Source organism: Eriocheir sinensis, chromosome 14 (assembly GCF_024679095.1).
Source record: "Eriocheir sinensis breed Jianghai 21 chromosome 14, ASM2467909v1, whole genome shotgun sequence".
In the NCBI taxonomy this organism is placed as follows: domain Eukaryota; kingdom Metazoa; phylum Arthropoda; class Malacostraca; order Decapoda; family Varunidae; genus Eriocheir; species Eriocheir sinensis.
Genome location: NC_066522.1, coordinates 11666563 through 11683919, shown reverse-complemented (window position 1 = coordinate 11683919; position 17357 = coordinate 11666563). Strand labels below are relative to the sequence as shown.

Genomic DNA, 17357 nt, shown 5'->3' with positions numbered 1-17357 from the left:
GACAATGTACGCTGCCTGCACAATGAAGACATATTAAGGCTCAGACTACAATCTGCCAGGACTTGCTGTAGATAAAACCAAAATTTACAGCTCTACTGTATCCTCTGTGAAAACACTTGAGTTAACTCAGGAAGCAAGGACAAGACTCTTTGACTTACTGCTCTGGGGAGAGGTTCATCCTCTTCATCAGATATCTCGTGGTATTCGTGGTCAGCTTGGCGAGAGCGTCCAGGGCTGTCTTGCTGATCTTCACTTGCTGTGTCTGACCAGTTGTGCTCTGCTGCTGGGCCTGACTTTCCCTTGTCCCCAACCTTGAATTGTGAAGTGCAAAACAATTCAACAAAAAACAAACTTCTACAGCCAATGACATATGCTAGTCATGTAAGGCTGCAGACAAATTGATTCACTTATTCCAATTTTCCCTCTGTATTCCAACTATTGCTGCACCAACTTTATGAACTTTCCTTTAAGGAAGTCAAGTAACCCACCTTTTTCAGGAGAGGAGCTCTGTCAGACACATCAGAGCTTGCACGGGTCAGGGAGGTGGACTGGTCATGGTCATCAGAGGGTTTGTATGGTGTCACAATCTGCTTTGGCAGTTGATGGTACTGTAGAGGTAAGACAGAATTGTGTTAAGGAGAAGTGATTATGTGAGTGCAAATAGTTATTGTTCTCCTGAGGGCATGACAACTGGTTCTTCCTTTTGACATGCTGTGAATCATCATTTCCCACCAGCAGTGCATTTATCTCTCCATCCCCTATCAAAACTCCCCTTGAGGGCTGGCTTAGGTAGATGTACATAAATCCACACCAACCTTCGCTTTCAACATTTCACATGCCTGGACCACCTCTACACACAAGTAATATTATGTTTCCACTATTCCACTACTCCTGAATGCATTACCACTGCTCTCCCCATCCCATTTTCCCAATCCACGTGCTCTCCATCAACTCAGCTCTGCTGCACCTTATCCTGCCTGCTGTGTCTTATTATCTTTATGTTTTCAACATTTGACTGAAGTTGTGTTTTTAATTTCTTAATACTATGTTATATCTCAATATACACATTTATAACTATAACTATACCCTTCTTATAAATCCAATATTACTGTATTAGCTATTCCTTGCTTTTTTGTTTTTTATATCTGAAATATTCTTGCTTCCCTTTAATAAAATCCTCCCTTTTCTTAAAAAGCCTTCATAACCTCTAAGCTATTATAAGCTGCCTAAATGGGTACCCCCTAAAATTTTAACCTGAACTTTCCTCAACTCTCTTTAAATGAATGTCTTTGCAGGCATCACACATCTCATGGACACCTGCCTACTAAATCTTTGAATTTTAGAACTTGACCTTCACAAGTCTAAACTGTATTCTCATGCCTAAGAGTTAGAACATATACAAAGGGTTAATAACATGAAAGCCCCAGTGTACTGCATACATGAGAAGGTGCATGCCGAGAAAAGAAATCTCACAGCCAGGTCTGATAACTAAATTGATCTTAATTTGCATTTTCCATCTGGCTGGGGTTTCATGTGGTTAGCATTGCCAACTACTTCTATACTGAGGCCAGGCCAATGCAGCCGTTCATCCATTTCAGGTCAGGTGATGAATACTTAGGTGTTGTAAAAGGGAGGTAATATTTCTATGCTAAGCAGGGCATGGATCCAAAACTCTATCGGGGAAAGACTGGCCAATAAAATGAGCTTACACTCCCACAAACACCCACATTCCTGGTAAGCACACCATTCACACATCTCTCACCCTCCTTCTACACAGCTAACCATTCTTTCTCACATTCTCACGTTTAAATATACTGGACAGATTCACTCTCTGACTCTGAAACTATTACCTTTTTAAAGAATAAGCACGAAAAGGATTGAATTTCTATGGCCAGTTAGGAGCCCAAGAGGTTGTTTTTGCACTTTACATACTAGTAATGAGGTTCTTACTATCTTCACACAAAAAATTAAAGTCCTCTGAATTAGTAACTAATGACCTGAACACTCTTGGGATCATATTCCAGGGTAATCAGCAACACCCTGAACAGATTCAAAGGTAACACAGATGTGGGAGAACAGTTTCTCCTCATTTTAGTTCAATAACACTACCCACAACCTAAGATAAGAAAGATGCAAGGGAATGCTGTTCCACAGATTCAAAGATAAGAGAGAAGTTAAGGGGCAACATCAGTTAGGTGTCACTTGGTAATGATCTGCACCTTTACACTGAAGGCAGTTCCCTAAGCTGTTAGTTTGAGTACTAGATATCTCCTCAGGCAATGAAATTGTAAGATTAGTACAGTTTCCTTTAGCACAACAAAGTATTTAACAAAGTTGCTGTAAGCCTATGTTACCAAGCATCAGTCATAAGTATACTGGGAGGAATTCTGCATGCCCCAAGGGTTGTGTATTATGACCTCATTCACAGGCATTGCATTCATGCTTGTGTCAGCTTGGTTGGTAAAATTTTTATAATAAGTATGGACATGAAGAAAAACTGCCCATCACCATTTGAAATTAATGATGCATCTCAATCCATGTTGAAGAAACTGTCAGTTCTTTCAACATTCCTGCCCTGAGTTGCTTTCATATATCTTCATATGAACAATGACAACTAAGGCTTTGTTACAGCTTAACACGCTGGACAGAGTATGTATGGCTAAAGCATGAAAGAACGTAAACATCCCAACAATGCTTTGCTGACAGAATGACTGCAATCCTGCCTTCCTGAGGTTAGAAGCTGCAAGCACTGCTGAAGGGCCAACAAATAAGAACTTTGTACTTAGCACCAAATCCCTGTGTGGCAGAGCACTAGCCTAGACAAAAACAAAACACACTATGACCTTATCAAGCTTTTTTTGAACAAATCTGCCATCCTGGACCTTATCTCCGAGGAAGGAGACATCGCCAAAGTAGGCCCCATCAAGACCCACGTGGCCAGTGTGCTTGAAGTCTCCCTGCGGCCCGGAGATCATTTCAGGCCGGAGACGCCGCCTCGAGGAGTAAGGGTTTTTCCCATCTGATTGAGAGAAGAAATTAAAACAATAAGAAGAGGAAAACTTCAACATGTAAGATCTTTGTTCACAGTTCTTTTGTAGAGGCATACTTGGGCAGTTTAAAAGTAATTATGGAGGGATCTCGCCAATAACATCTAACTGATGCCTGAAAAACCGGGTTATTAACAAAGAAATTATTTGCATGACATTAAGATACATGTATAAATGATTCATTGGTGCTGCCACCCCGAGACTTTCACCTTGTTTTCCATTTGAATAATAAGAATAATAAGAAGTTATCAAATCATTGCAAGTGAAATAAAAATCATGTTAAAATGATATGTTTGGTGTAATGATTCTTCAGAGGTTTGTGAGTTAGTGCTTGGGTGACCAAAACTTGTCAAACCTTACAACCGTAGTTTATAGAGACAAAAATATAACACAACAGCACACTAGCCAGGTGAACCAATCCATACGAACACTGGTTATAGTGGCAAAAATATCATAAAACAGCATGTCACCCAACCACAAGGCAGTCTCTGCTCAACTGAGTGGCAGACAGGATGCAGCGTGCTGTGAGGAGCAAGCTACGATGGCTGTGAATGCAGCTACACACAAATTCATGGTCAGTGTTTTCTTTCAGTGAAATATGTTATTCAAAAGAATCAAACCTCATTGTAAAAACTTGGTATATATCCTAACTTGCCATTATTGTAAAATATCAGTTTTAAAGTTCCTGGGGAGATCCTACTGTATGTATATATTACAAAAGGATATCTTTGATATGAACTGGCTTCAACTGAAAATATGTTACAAAATAACTTTCAAGGTAATATTGTTTGGGGTCTGTTGCACCCTTTATTACAACCCTCACCTCCTCTCTGGAAGTTGGACTTGTTGGAAGGAATGTTGGTGCCCAGGTACGTGACAGTATTGGCGGGGCTGAAGTGACCTGTCTTGCCTGAATTGAGGACGCCCTTCCACACAGCAGGGTTGTCTGGCACTGGCCTGGGGGTAAGACAAACAGGAGTGGTTGATGAACACCCATCTCCACCTTTATCCCTTACAATGTCTATTCTACACATGGGTGAATGCTGCACAGCCTAGTTTAATCCTATTTTCTTCCACTTGTATGAAGATATTGTTTCTTTCTTCATAGTTTCCCTTCCCTTCCCTCTGAACACTGCCCTTTTACTTATATCAAACCTCCTCCAAGTACCACCTCCCCTGCCCTGCCTCACCTCTTGTCCAGTACAGTGATGACATCCCCAACTTTGTACTGTAGGCGGTCCCTCTTTCCACCAGGTGTAGAGGGAGGGTCCTCGTTCTCCCTCACAACCTGCACCTGCTCTGGCTTGCACTGAGGAAGATGAGAGGCAAAGTTACGGTTGTTTTCTACCTATCTATTCAAACAAAGAATATTCAGAGGCATGGATATTATTTGTCTGTCTTTCTAAGTATACAGATCATGAAAACAAAGCTGTGAAAACTGCCTAATAGTTCCTAAATGAGAAGTATTTTTTCACATAATTCTTGTACTCTCCTGTCTACATTCCTTCTAATTACATTATGGAGAGAATTCAGGGAAAAATCTGGGAATTTGTTGTCATAAAAAGTTGGAATGGTTTAAGGCTTTCAAATTATAAGCTTTGCAGGATTGTATAAGATCTAGTATGGGGAGCACTATATTTTTGCAAGGTCGCTGCCTCAAGAGCTTACAAATAATATGTTTTGCAAGTTCATTTATAAGCTGTAGTTACAGAGATATCAAACACATAATTTTGTGTGTACACATGCACACTCGCACACACACAGAAAATAATGGAAATACTCAACTGAAAAATGCTTAGTTTGCTCTGTAACTGCCATAATTCCATATAAATACACACCTCTGGCAGGATGTTCATGAGGTCATCAAACTTGGGCCTTTTTAGTGCGTCGTGCTGCCAGCACTTGAGCATGATGTTGTAGTACTCCCGTGGACAGGCCTCTGGCTGCTCCAGTCTCTGTAGCAAGGCACAGAGAGTTTGAATACTATCAATCATTCTTTATCATTCAAGAATCACATGTGTATTTCCCCTTTCCTGACTATGCTGGATTTGCTGCTTTTTCCTTGTAAAAACCTTAAGGGACACATAAATACTACCACTCCTTAGTAAAGCTAAATTTCTCCTTGATGAAAAGATGAAAAGGTACTGAAATAACTGTGAATGATCCTCATTCAATCTTTACATTCTAACCTTTCCCTAGCAGAACCTAGCTGGGGAAGCACAAACATTATATGTACCAGTGATGGTATGAATATTAATAATAATAATAATAATAATAATAATAATAATAATAATAATAATAATAATAATAATAATAATAATAATAGTTTTCACCCAGCGGCATATATAAAAAACAGGACAAGAAAACGGACAAGATTGAACGAGATACATAATGCTTAAATAATTGACACCTTATAATTAGATATGCGTGTGCACGGCACGCTTATGCACAATCTACATGAACAGAAGGCCCAGCCACTCCCGCCATATAGATCCATATACATAGGCCGAGCTCTGTCTGACAGAGGTGATGATGGAGTTCCCAGATTGTTCCACTCTACTCCTCATACTGTGTGCGGCGTGGCAACACAGCACAGCCAGACAGTTCATCCCATGCCCGGTGAAGGCCAGGGATGAGCTAGTCCATCTAGAAAGCCCCAGAAGCTGCTTGAGGATGTTGTTATGACAGACTCTAAGAGGGTTCATGGAGGCAGCCCTATACTGCGACCACAGCGAGTTGCAGTAGAGAGAGTAGCAGTGGCTCCTGAATAACTCCAACTTCACCTCCAGCTTCCCTCATGCTCTCACAATACTTATAAACTCTTCTTGCTCCCTTCACTTCCATCCATCCTCATGTCCCACCTGAAAGTTTGGCTCATCAATGGCTTCCAGTATTTGCTGCCCGGTGAGTGCTGCCCACGGCTGGAACCCATAACTGAACATCTCCCAAAGAGTCACTCCAAAGGCCCACACGTCTGAGGCAGAGGTGAAGCGCAGGTAGTTGATGCACTCAGGGGCACACCTGTTGGGGAAAGAGGAGTGTAACATTGGGGTGAGCTGAAGAGGGGCAAGGGAGAGGAAACGTACAAGGGTTAAAGTGTGGAGAAAACAAGGTACAGAGGCACCGATGTGGTGATGTGCAAAGGGAAGGAGGCAAATGATAAATTGTAAAGTTCACAGGACAGGGAAGTTGTCAAAGCTAAAAGAGTAAAAAAATGAGTAGGGAAGAAACAGTGAAATTGTTTCTAAAGGGTGATGAATTGTAGTTGTAGTAACTGCAGTTGTATCTACTGAGTTACATTTTGATGATTTCATTAGTCATGCACAAACTGACATGAAATGGAAAGAAACTGAAGACGCTTGAAGGACACAAAGAAATGCAGTTTTCCACACAGATATACTGACCTTTGGAATGGCCTAGACAGGGGGATTGTCCAGTCCAAAACATAAAATTAAATTAAAGCAATGTTTGACCAACTGAGACACCGAGATGGTAGCCCATGAAAGTAGCTCATTCCCTGTAATTCACAAGGTAAACACAAGTATATAAGGAGGAAAAAAATATGCAAACATACAGTGAAGGAGAAACCAATGCCTTCACTAACTTTTCACTGCTTTACTAAAAGTTCAAAAGCAAGCACAGGAGATGCTCTGAGATGAGTACTAACCATGCTATTGGGAGCTTGAGGTTGACATTAAAGTTGGTCTGGTAGTAATCCTTGCCCACTCCTAATGCTCTTGACAGACCAAAGTCTGATATCTTGATCTTGTTCTTGGAAAACACCAGGATGTTTCGTGCGGCCAGATCTCTGTTGAATTGAAAACAATCACATTCTGTTAGTGTACAAATTTCACCTTCATAAACTTCATTACACAACAGCAGGGCACACTGGTAAGAGTATTTCTTAATGACTTTAATAAATGGTGCATGCTCAGTAATCACGCATCCACATATTTTAATCATATGAGTGAACCTCGCCTCCTTTCCTCTGCCTTCCTCCTCTTCTTACCTGTGAATGAGTCTCTTCTCCTCAAGGTAGGACATACCATCACAGATCTGGATGGAGAAATGGCACAGGGACACCACAGGGAAGCTCACGCGAAGGGACGGCTCTTTGATGCACTCTAGGAGGGACCGTAGCGGCGCCAGCTCCGTCACCTGAAACACACACAAGCACACACTCGCTTCAGGGTGGTACACAAGGTTTTATGATAATAATCAGAAGATATTAATCTCCATTAGAGTTAGTGCAGTTTTCATATATGTACATACGTATTAAGATGTATGAAAAAGTTTGCTGGATTTTTTTTTATAATAGTACAATATTACTTAAAACAAAAACAAAATTATGTGAAAATTCATGAAAAGTAATAGCAGCAGTTAAACCCAGCATCCTTAGGTGATAGAATATAACAGAATACCATAAATAAATAGAAATGGATAAGTGAACAACAGAAAAACTTAGTAGGGAAGAAATGAGTCATTCAAATAAAAAATACACAGTTAATCAGTCTGCCACCTGCAAAACACTTCCATACCAATAAAATAAGCAACAATAAAATGAGTAAAATAATACACAAATATTATGCAGAATCAAAGGATGAAACAACAATTCAGAAAATGGAAAGCAACACAATGTAACATCATGTGTATACACTCCATGAACCAATCACGGAAAATGAAGCAGTAAATATTAACTGAAAAATAAATCTACATCTCTATGATACAAGGAGGATAATAATATACCAATACAAGGGCTAAGGGTTCCCTTCAAGAAACAGGGAGGAATAAAATACAATAAGTTTTGTGAGAATCCTTAACAATATTTCAAATCTTCACTGATGATGTAAAAACTACACCCTAAGAGACACAATGAGGCAAACACAGTAAGTCACCATATATTCACTGTGCTGCTGTGAGAGTGAATTTTAAAAGAGGGTCACATGTACTGCATAAATGACACAGGTTTGGAGAATAAAAGCCACTTCGCTTGGAGAGAGAGTGAGAGAGACAGACAGATAGAGAGCTCACCAGCATAAGAGCATTGGTGTCCAGTACCACCCCGTAAAGGCGGACGATGTGCTCCGAGTTGATGTTATGCATGATGGACGCCTCCTTCAGGAACTCCATGGGCTGGGTCTGCATGCGGTCCTTACTCAGGCACTTGATCGCCACCTGGATCTGGGGTCGTGGAGGTAAAACACACAGTCAAGTCACATGGATTATGACTATTTTCTCATCACTTATTAATTACCATCCCCTTCTGTTTATGCAAAAGGATATTCTTAGGGAAAATTGAGGAGGAGAATTAAATGTGAGACCAAATATCCCCTTCCTATCCCTCAAACACAGACTACATTTGTGATTATGAAGAGAAAAAGGGAGTCACTCAATCTTCTCATCAGTTACCATGTCCTCATTGCTCATGCTTGAGGTTAATATTCAGGAAAACTTAAATGAAAAGTTCGAGTTAGAGAAAAAATCCCACTTCCTGTCTCTTAAGTAATGACTCTATTGGACCTGTGACATTGAACAGGGAAAAGAGGCATACATAATCCCCCTGTCTCCTCACCAATCACCATGTCCTCTGTGCTTAGACCAAAGGAATCTCTTAAGAAAAGCTGAAAAATTGAATTATTGAGGGTGAGAGCAAAAATCCTTCCTTCCACTTAAATTCTGGCTCCATTTGACTATGTAGTAGGAAAAGAAGAAGCGAAGTCCCCCTGTCTCCTCACCAATCACCATGTCCTCTGTGCTTAGGCCAAAGGAATCTCTTAAAAGGAAAGCTGAAAAGTTGAATTATTGAGGGTGAGAGCAAAAAATCCTTCCTTTCACATAAATTCTGGCTCCATATGATAAGGTAGCAGAAAGAAAAGCAAAGTCCCCTTGTCTCCTCACCAATCACCATGTCCTCTGTGCTTAGGCCAAAGGAATCTTTTAAGAAAAGCTGAAAAGGTGCATTATTAAGCGTGAGAGCAAAAATCCTATATGTCACTTAAATTCTGGCTCCATTTGACAAGGTAGCAGAAAGAAAAGCAAAGTCCCCCTGTCTCCTCACCAATCACCATGCCCTCTGTGCTTAAGCCAAGGGAATCTCTTGAGAGGAAAGCTGAAAGGTGAATTATTAAGGGTGAGAGCAAAAATCCTTCCTGTCACTTAAATTCTGGCTCCATATGACATGCAGTGGGAAGAGAAGCAAGGGGCATATTATTAAACATTTCGTTGCCCAAGAACACACATTTGGGCCTTTCCATGGGTAGCTTTCTGACGCTAGTGGGAGTTTGGCAAGGCTTTTTAACTATGAACGTGAAAAAAATACTCATGAGAACGAATTTAATTTCTTTTTTGGCCTGTAGAAATAATTGATGTGAGAGTCGGAGGAGTCTAAGAATACCGACCAAAGTCACACAGTTTCCTTTATTGGTATGGAGTGCATGAGGAGGCGGAGGCGGAGGAGGAGGAGCGGAGGGTGTTGTCACTCTTCACCAACTCGCACCCATCCCACTCTCAAAGGAAGTAGGTGGTGTAGGGGATGACAGCTGGACTTCCTTTGCCCCTTCCTTTTCACTCCACATCACGCAGAGGACACAGGATGCCAGCCAGCCCCTATCTCCTTCCGCCTTCCTGAATGTATACTGTCTATTTATCTATCTGACATCCTGATTCAGCCAATGATTCGAGAAGGTTTTAATAGAAGAGTCACAAGTTGGATATTCTTCTCTGGGTGTGGGAACTTATGGGAGGAGACAAACACACACACTACATATTTAGTTTTTTCAGATTCCTACGTTTCTTTCCTCTTTTGTGAATGTACTGTCAATTCATCTATCTGACATTCTGCTTCAGCCAAGGATTCGAGAAGGCCTGAAACCTCATCAACGGTAAACGGCAAACGGTAAGAGTCGAAAGTTGGCTATTCTTTTCTGGGTGTGGAAACTCTTAGGACACACAGTATTTATTTTTTTAGATTCCTATAACAGTATTCTTAAACATTTCGGCGCCCAAGTAGGCTACACACATTTGACAAGGCTTTCGTAGGAGTTTTGGGCATTTCCAGAGGTAGTTTCATGACGCTTCTGGTGGTTAACGTGGTTTGACCCTTTTTCTGTATCATGAACATAGAAAACCACACATGAGAACCAGATTGATCTCCTTTTCGGCCTTTGTAAATATTTGATGTGAGAGGTGGAAGCGTGAAAATACCAACCTAGCCAGTGATTCTTTTCTCTTTCTCTCTTTTTTTTTTATTTTCCTGTCCCCTCAACGACTTGGTTTATGGTCATATTATAAGACAATTCATCGCCCAAGAACACCTATTTGACAAGGCTTTCGTGGGAGTTGTGGGCATTTCCAGGAGTACTTTTATGACCCTGGTGGTAGTTTGACCCTTCTTCTGTACCATGAACCTGAAAAAACACTCATTAGAACCCGACTGACCCCCTCTTTGACCTTTAGAAATAGATGATGTGAGAAGCGAGTATCTTATAATACCGACCTTTGAATCGTCAGTGTTCTTAGACTTGAAAGGTTGAGAAATAATCGTAATAAACAGACGATGGTGGGAATGTTGATTGGTTATTAGTTAAGGGTTTGTTAGTGTCTGTTGCGTATACAGATAGAGCCGATTTCACAGTCCAACACAGTGTCTTCGTAACAGCCCGAACCAAACTATAGAATCCCATACAATCCAAAATGGTGAGGTCTTCGAAGCCACACTAAATACACAAGACTTTTCCCGTATAGTTTCATCAAATTTGTGAACTTAAATATAAACACCAGACACTATACAAGGAAATTTCGAAGGCTCTGGTATTGATTTGGGAGCTTACTAACCCATCAGGGGGAACCGTGAAACTGGCCCCTAGAAGGAATGAAGAAATAGTACTCACCCTCTCGCCCTCCTCGTTGGTCCACACTCCCTGCTGAACCACCCCGAATTCCCCAACGCCGAGCTCCTTGTTGATAACGATGGCGTCCGCGGGGATAATGTGCTTGCTGGGGACTCGAACACTGGGCCGCTCCCCTGTCTCGTCGGGCACCACCACCTCGCCTTCATCCTGCCCCTCGCGCCTTGTCAGCAGGATCTGGGAGGCGTAGAAGGGGAAGGGGAAGGGGGAGGTTATACATGGCTCCGGGAACTATGGTAGATTTTCGGTGAACAGATCCTCCATTATTAAGTTCCACCGTTGCCAGATTATCGTACTCAGAGCATAGTATTTACAGGTTTCTGACGCCTATCTATTGCCAAGAAACATCAGGCTCTAACTCTTTTAACGATAATTATAAATGAGTTTCGTTATTGGAGCCCAGAAGACAGTTTTGGGGTAGGAAGTCGGGAAATATAAGCGGCTGAGTACGACAATCTGGCAACGTTGGAACTTAAGGACGAAACTACTTTTTTCTGGGAAGTTTCGATGCGTTTTGATTAAATCTGTTAATTAACCGTTTCTGGAGAGCATCACTATTTCTTTTGTTTGTTTGTCTCTTTACCCCACAGTTCCTCCTTTCCAGTAGTGAAAACTCTTGACATTGAGCAGGTATTATAGTTTTAAGTTCTTGTATGACTGATGTGTAGGCAACTATCCTGTAGCGTATGCTGAGGGTGCAAGCGTTTCATGGCTATTTGCATTAGCCTACTATACGTATAAAACTCCCATGCTCATCCTTATATTTATGAAGTCTAGCTAAAGTTATTACATACTCGGCGTGGTATGCGAGCGGTGAGTAGCGGGCTTTTTTTCTACACTTTTTGTTGCCATTGAGCCGTCTCCTTTGTTGTAAAATAATAATAATAATAATAATAATAATAATAATAATAATAATAATAATAATAATAATAAATAAATAAATGGCCTGGCATGAAAATGAATAAAGCACTAATCTCCATGTTTTAACGAGAATGTGACAAAATCCATATTCAAAGCAGACGACAGAGCTGGATTTCTTTGAGTCATACTTCGTATATGCGAGGAAAGTCAAGCTACAGACGAAACACTGACTAATTCTCACTTTCTTGAACTGAGAACGTAGGAAAATTAATAAAACACTAATCCTTATGTTCTAGAGGAGATGGATGGATTTCTTTGGGTCATATTTCGTCAGTGTAGGGAAAGTCAAGCTGCAGGCAAAACACGTAACCCATTCATTCTCACCTTCTTGAACTTGGAGAGGTAGGTCTGGGGGCAGTATTTGTGGAAGTACTTCTTGAGGCGCCGAATCTCCGGGCGGGACATGCCCAGCGCCTGCAGGTCCTCGTCGGCCACGAACTTGATCTGACCCACATTTTGCACCTGAGGGAATTAAGACGTCCAGGATGAAGGCATGAGTGTATGAGGCTATGAGCAGATATTTTAAACGTCGTATGTGTAATTATTAACAGTTACGTTGCTAGTTTTGCTTTCTAATTCCATTTAAGGGACGGAGTTACCAAAATCTGACCCTTATTTTGCACCTCAGGGAATGCCAGCGTCCAGGATGAAGGCATGAGTGTGGGAGCAGGTTTTTAATGGCCGTACGAGTGTTTATTAAGTTATGCGGTTAGTTTGTCTTTCTAATTTCACTTTTATGATAGCTAGATCTGACTTGACTTGATTTGACCCACATTTTGCACCTGAGGGAAAGAAGGCGTTCAGGATGAAGGCACGAGTGTATGAGATTTTTTAAACGTCCCATGAGTAGTTTTGGTTAGTGGTTTTACGCACTGATATCTCGTCGCGCACATTTTACTGTTTTTTCACGGTTGTTTTGATCTCTACACTCTCCAATTGATTTCCTATTGATTTTCGGGAGGTGTGAGGGTTAGTAGAATGGATAATTATATGACCACAGAAGAGCAGTTGGTTAAGCAGGAAACGAACTGTCGGCGAATTAATATCAATCTTTACCGACAAGTTTGGCTTTTAATTCAATTTCTTGGACGGAGTTTGATAGAACTGTTGGTTTTCCAGAGTTGAGTCGACATATTAGAAACGTAATCGTAAAATGTGATATATATATAAAAAAAAAATCAACAAAACAAACTATATAACCACACTTCGAAAAACGTGTAAAAAATAAGAAAAAATCAGCCACATTATTGTTGATGAAGACTAACGACGTTTAAAAAAAATGTAGCGGTTACCGTTTTCTACATCACAAGGAAAGGAACGCCCACCACAGGAAGATGAAGTGTACCTATACATATTTAACATTATACAGCTTGCGCATATACATTCTTCGTACAGGTGGTCCCGAAATTGACCTCTCTTTTTGGCCACTGCTCTGTACTCTATTCAGGAGCAGTAAGTAGCGGGGTTGTTTTTTTTTCATAATTTTTTTTACGCCCTTGAACTGTCTCCTTTGCTGTAAAAAAAAAAAAAAAAAAAAAAAAAAAAAAAATCCTTGTGTAGCGAACAGAACAAATGATCCTCCAAATCAATGGTGGTATGTTTTGTGGATGTGTTGGTTTGTTGACAGGAAAGAAAGCAGCTGAAGGGAAAAAAGCTTAATAAAAAAAGTCAACTAATTACTATTTTATAAAGGGAAGTAGAGATGAGAAGTGTTTTGATACTCCAGGAATTATCATAAAGACTAGAATCCCTGTATTAAACATCTCTTGGTTTGTAATGTGAACCCTCTGGTGTGTGTGTGTGTGTGTGTGTGTGTGTGTGTGTGTGTGCGCTCCTCTCTTTGTCTCATGAGTTTATATACACCAATCTTTTCCACACCATTTTGACACTGCAGGGCTCATTTTCTTATTTGCTTCCTAATGGTATCCTATTTTTCAATCAAGCATACATCATCTCTTCTACGCCGGCCAGCCACACCCGATGCCACGCTACACACGTCCATGGTTACAGTGATGAGCGTAAAATTTATCAACACCGAGGAGAGAAAAGGGTTGTGCTGCTGCAGTGGACCCCAAAACGGCATCACAAGGAAGGCTATACTTCTGGGAAAGGCAAACAGTTTATCTTGCCTGACCTTTGGGGTGAAGACGCAGGCAATAGCATGTGAGTCCGTGAGCTGTGATCCCTTTCCCCCCCAGAGTTATTTACTAGAATGCGCGTCCATGTCCCGCTGCATTGCGATCACAGAGGTATCCGTATACTGAGTGCGCGCCGAGGTCCTGCAGGTGTCGCTACTGGAACTGGGACGGTGGCTATGAATGTGTCTGGTTCATCTATAACTGACGACTTCACACACGTCACTCCCAGCCGGTTTCTTCACACCACCATTCAATATCAATTAAGAAAACTGAAGCCACCATCGTCTTTCTGGGAAAATTCTGCCATTACACTACCATAAATTTGCAACACCTCCCCCGTTGGGCCATTCGTACTCAGATCATCGTTTTTGCCGGTTTCAGACCCATAACTATTGCCGAGACACACCAATAATTAACCATTTTAACGATAACTCTATATAAAACCAGTTGAAGGGGTGGAGGAGACAGTTTGAGGGTTGTAAATCGGCAAAAATAAGAGCCTGAGGAAGACCATCTGGCATCGTTGGTACAGACACAGCCACATTCAGCCCAAAATGCAGAACAAGATATCACCTATCAACCCCTTCTCACCATCTCCTAAATTAGTCACCTGAGAGTCACGATGGAGGCTGGAAAGTCGAGTTTTGACTATACAGAAAGACACACAAAGAACTGGATAGTTTAAATAACATGCCGAATTTGAAAGGTTAAAGGTTGCTTGATTTCTGTTCTGTTCTTCAGGTAACTTTCTTACAACTATATATTATGGACGATGTAACACTTTATCATCCCTTGCTGCTGGGTGATGGTGCATGATGAGAGGGTTCAGAGATATCCCTGTGACGCAACCAGGTGACGAACAATGGAGTCGTGCTTTATTTTGATCGGGTAAGGCAGAACCGACTGCATGCACACAAGGTTGCTCTTTCTTGCAATGCTCATCCCAATCCCCAAGGCCCTTCTGTGTCTCGGGTGGGTACAAAAAACGACCTTAACCTTGGGACACAAACCTAACTCAACCACATTGCACTATTTTCTTTTACAGCAAGGAAGCTCAAGGGCGAAAAACAAAGAACAACAACAAAAAAGTCCACTACGCGCTGCTCCGTAAAATAAAAGAGGAAAGAGAGTACAGAAGATAGATCAATTTCGGAAGGAGAGGTGTCTTGCTACTCTCCCAATACCTTTTTCTCACATATAAGCACCATTTAAAGCACGACCACATGATATATACCTGACGACGAATATACATGAACACGACTACATAACATCTGACTGCAGTATGCTAAGGGAGGTCTTCATTATTCACTTCTCCTTGGGCCGCCGTGAAGAACTTTTTGTATTGAGGGATCAGTGTCATGCTATGTTATCCTTTCTGAGCACCTCCTCCTCCTCCTCCTCCTCCTCCTCCTCCTCCGCCGCCGCCGAAGTCCGTGATGGGGCGCCTGCAGTCTCGGCTTTGAGTGGCAGACATAAGGGGGCGACTCTCCAATAGCGTACAAACGGCTTAGCATGTTTGTGAGTGTGTGTGTGTGTGTGTGTGTGTGTGTGTGTGTGTGTGTGTGTGTGTGTGTTCAGGTGTGTATGATATAGGTGGTCGTTGTAACATGTGTGTGTGTGTGTGTGTGTGTGTGTGTGTGTGTGTGTGTGTGTGTTCAGGTGCATACGTCCGGGGGATAGCAAGGAACGAATTTAAAGAGAAGCTTGTGTGAGTAAAATGCGTATTGTGAATTCCGACACCAAGAAAAATACACACACACACACACACACACACACACACACACACACACGGACACAAAACAAAAGCAAATCTAAAGACGATAAAATTCTCTCTCTCTCTCTCTCTCTCTCTCTCTCTCTCTCTCTCTCTCTCTCTCTCTCTCTCTCTCTCTCTCTCTCTCTCTCTCTCTCTCTCACCTTGAGATTGTTCTTGAAGTTGTTGAAGTAGTGTTGTAACTCAGCCTCCGTGAGAAACTCGTAGAGGCTGAGGCCGCGGTGCACGGAGTTCATGTTTGGAGAGGACAGGGGGGCGGGGAGGCAGGGAAGGGAAGGGGGAGGGGAGGAGAGTGGGCCGTGGAGGGTGATAACACGTCGGAGAGTTACCACCGCGGAGTGACGATGCTACCTGGCCATGGCCGCGCCGATCTGCAAAGGTAGAATGAGAAGCGTTAGCGTGTAGGTAGATGCAGGAGATACAGGAGATAGAGACGATTGGATATATGGGTGTATAGTTTCTCTCAACACTATGCGTCCATTCAACATTATGAGACCCTGCTGACACGTAAACACTGAAAATAATGAAAAAAAAAAAAAAAAACGATGTAATTGTGGAAGTAATGTATATAGGAGGATGAGACAATTGGTTAGTTGGTGTTTAATCTCTCTCTCAACTATATATAAGCGTCCTCCCCAGATTATGAGATTTTTGTGGCACGTAAACACTGGAAATAGTCAAAATAACGATGTAATAGTGAAAGTAATGTATATAGGAGGGTGAGACAATTGGTTAGGTGGTGTTTAAATCTCTCAACTAGAAACGTCCATCCAACATTATGAGATGCTGGGGGAAAGTCAACAACAAAAAATTATGAAAATAATGATGTAATAGTGAAAGTAATGTTTATAGGAGAATGAGACAATTGTTTAGGTGGTATTTAATCTCAACTATAAACGTCCACACAAAATTGAGATACTGCGGGAAAGTAAACAATAGATAATGATGAAAATAATTATGTAATAGGGAAAGTAATGTTTATAGGAGGGTGAGACAATTGTTAAGGTGGTGTTTAAATCTCTCAACTATAAGCGTCCACACAAAATTGAGATCCTGCGGGAAAGTAAACAACAGATAATGATGAAAATAATGATGTAATAGGGAATGTATGTATAGTTAGGTGGTAAGACTGCGCCCACGTCATTAGTCTTTTTTGCAAGTGTAGATTACTGTTTGTGAATGTAAGTTTTTAATCTCTCTCTCTCTCTCTCTCTCTCTCTCTCTCTCTCTCTCTCTCTCTCTCTCTCTCTTCATAAATCACAGCCACACCTATGCAAACATGAGCGTAAGTAATATTACCGCTGTATGCACTAACGTCTTCACTCTGGCCGCTTACATAACAGGCGACTCGAGCGTTCATTACTAAGAGCCGGCTACCATATAATTGTCCGCTGTAATGGTGATGGAAGGAAGCGACAGCAGGCACTATTGGTTGGGTGGTTCCGATAACACAACAGCAGCCAAAAAAATAAAATAAATAAATAAATAAATAAAATAAAATAAATAAATAAATAAATAAATAAATAAATAAATAAGTAAATAAATAAGTCAATGTAGTAATGAGCGTTTC

General features: G+C 41.3%; 1 protein-coding gene across 5 annotated transcripts in view; it reads right to left on the bottom strand.

Moving 5' to 3' along the window:
• LOC126998453 (activated Cdc42 kinase-like) overlaps window positions 1-17357 on the bottom strand; it is an 83721-nt gene that overhangs the window by 14299 nt on the left and 52065 nt on the right. For 4 of the 5 annotated variants that reach the window (XM_050860153.1, XM_050860156.1, XM_050860154.1 and 1 more), the window contains 13 exons: window positions 15931-16158; window positions 12200-12337; window positions 10937-11131; window positions 8079-8228; window positions 7057-7205; window positions 6715-6855; window positions 5909-6068; window positions 4886-5002; window positions 4238-4356; window positions 3871-4004; window positions 2844-3019; window positions 489-608; window positions 159-311 (listed from right to left, as the gene is read on the bottom strand). In XM_050860153.1, the coding sequence (XP_050716110.1) occupies window positions 159-311; window positions 489-608; window positions 2844-3019; window positions 3871-4004; window positions 4238-4356; window positions 4886-5002; window positions 5909-6068; window positions 6715-6855; window positions 7057-7205; window positions 8079-8228; window positions 10937-11131; window positions 12200-12337; window positions 15931-16023 (1845 nt within the window). In that variant the 5' untranslated portion in view covers window positions 16024-16158. The remainder of the gene's footprint in view (window positions 1-158; window positions 312-488; window positions 609-2843; window positions 3020-3870; window positions 4005-4237; window positions 4357-4885; window positions 5003-5908; window positions 6069-6714; window positions 6856-7056; window positions 7206-8078; window positions 8229-10936; window positions 11132-12199; window positions 12338-15930; window positions 16159-17357) is intronic. The other variant, XM_050860157.1, reaches the window with a different exon arrangement.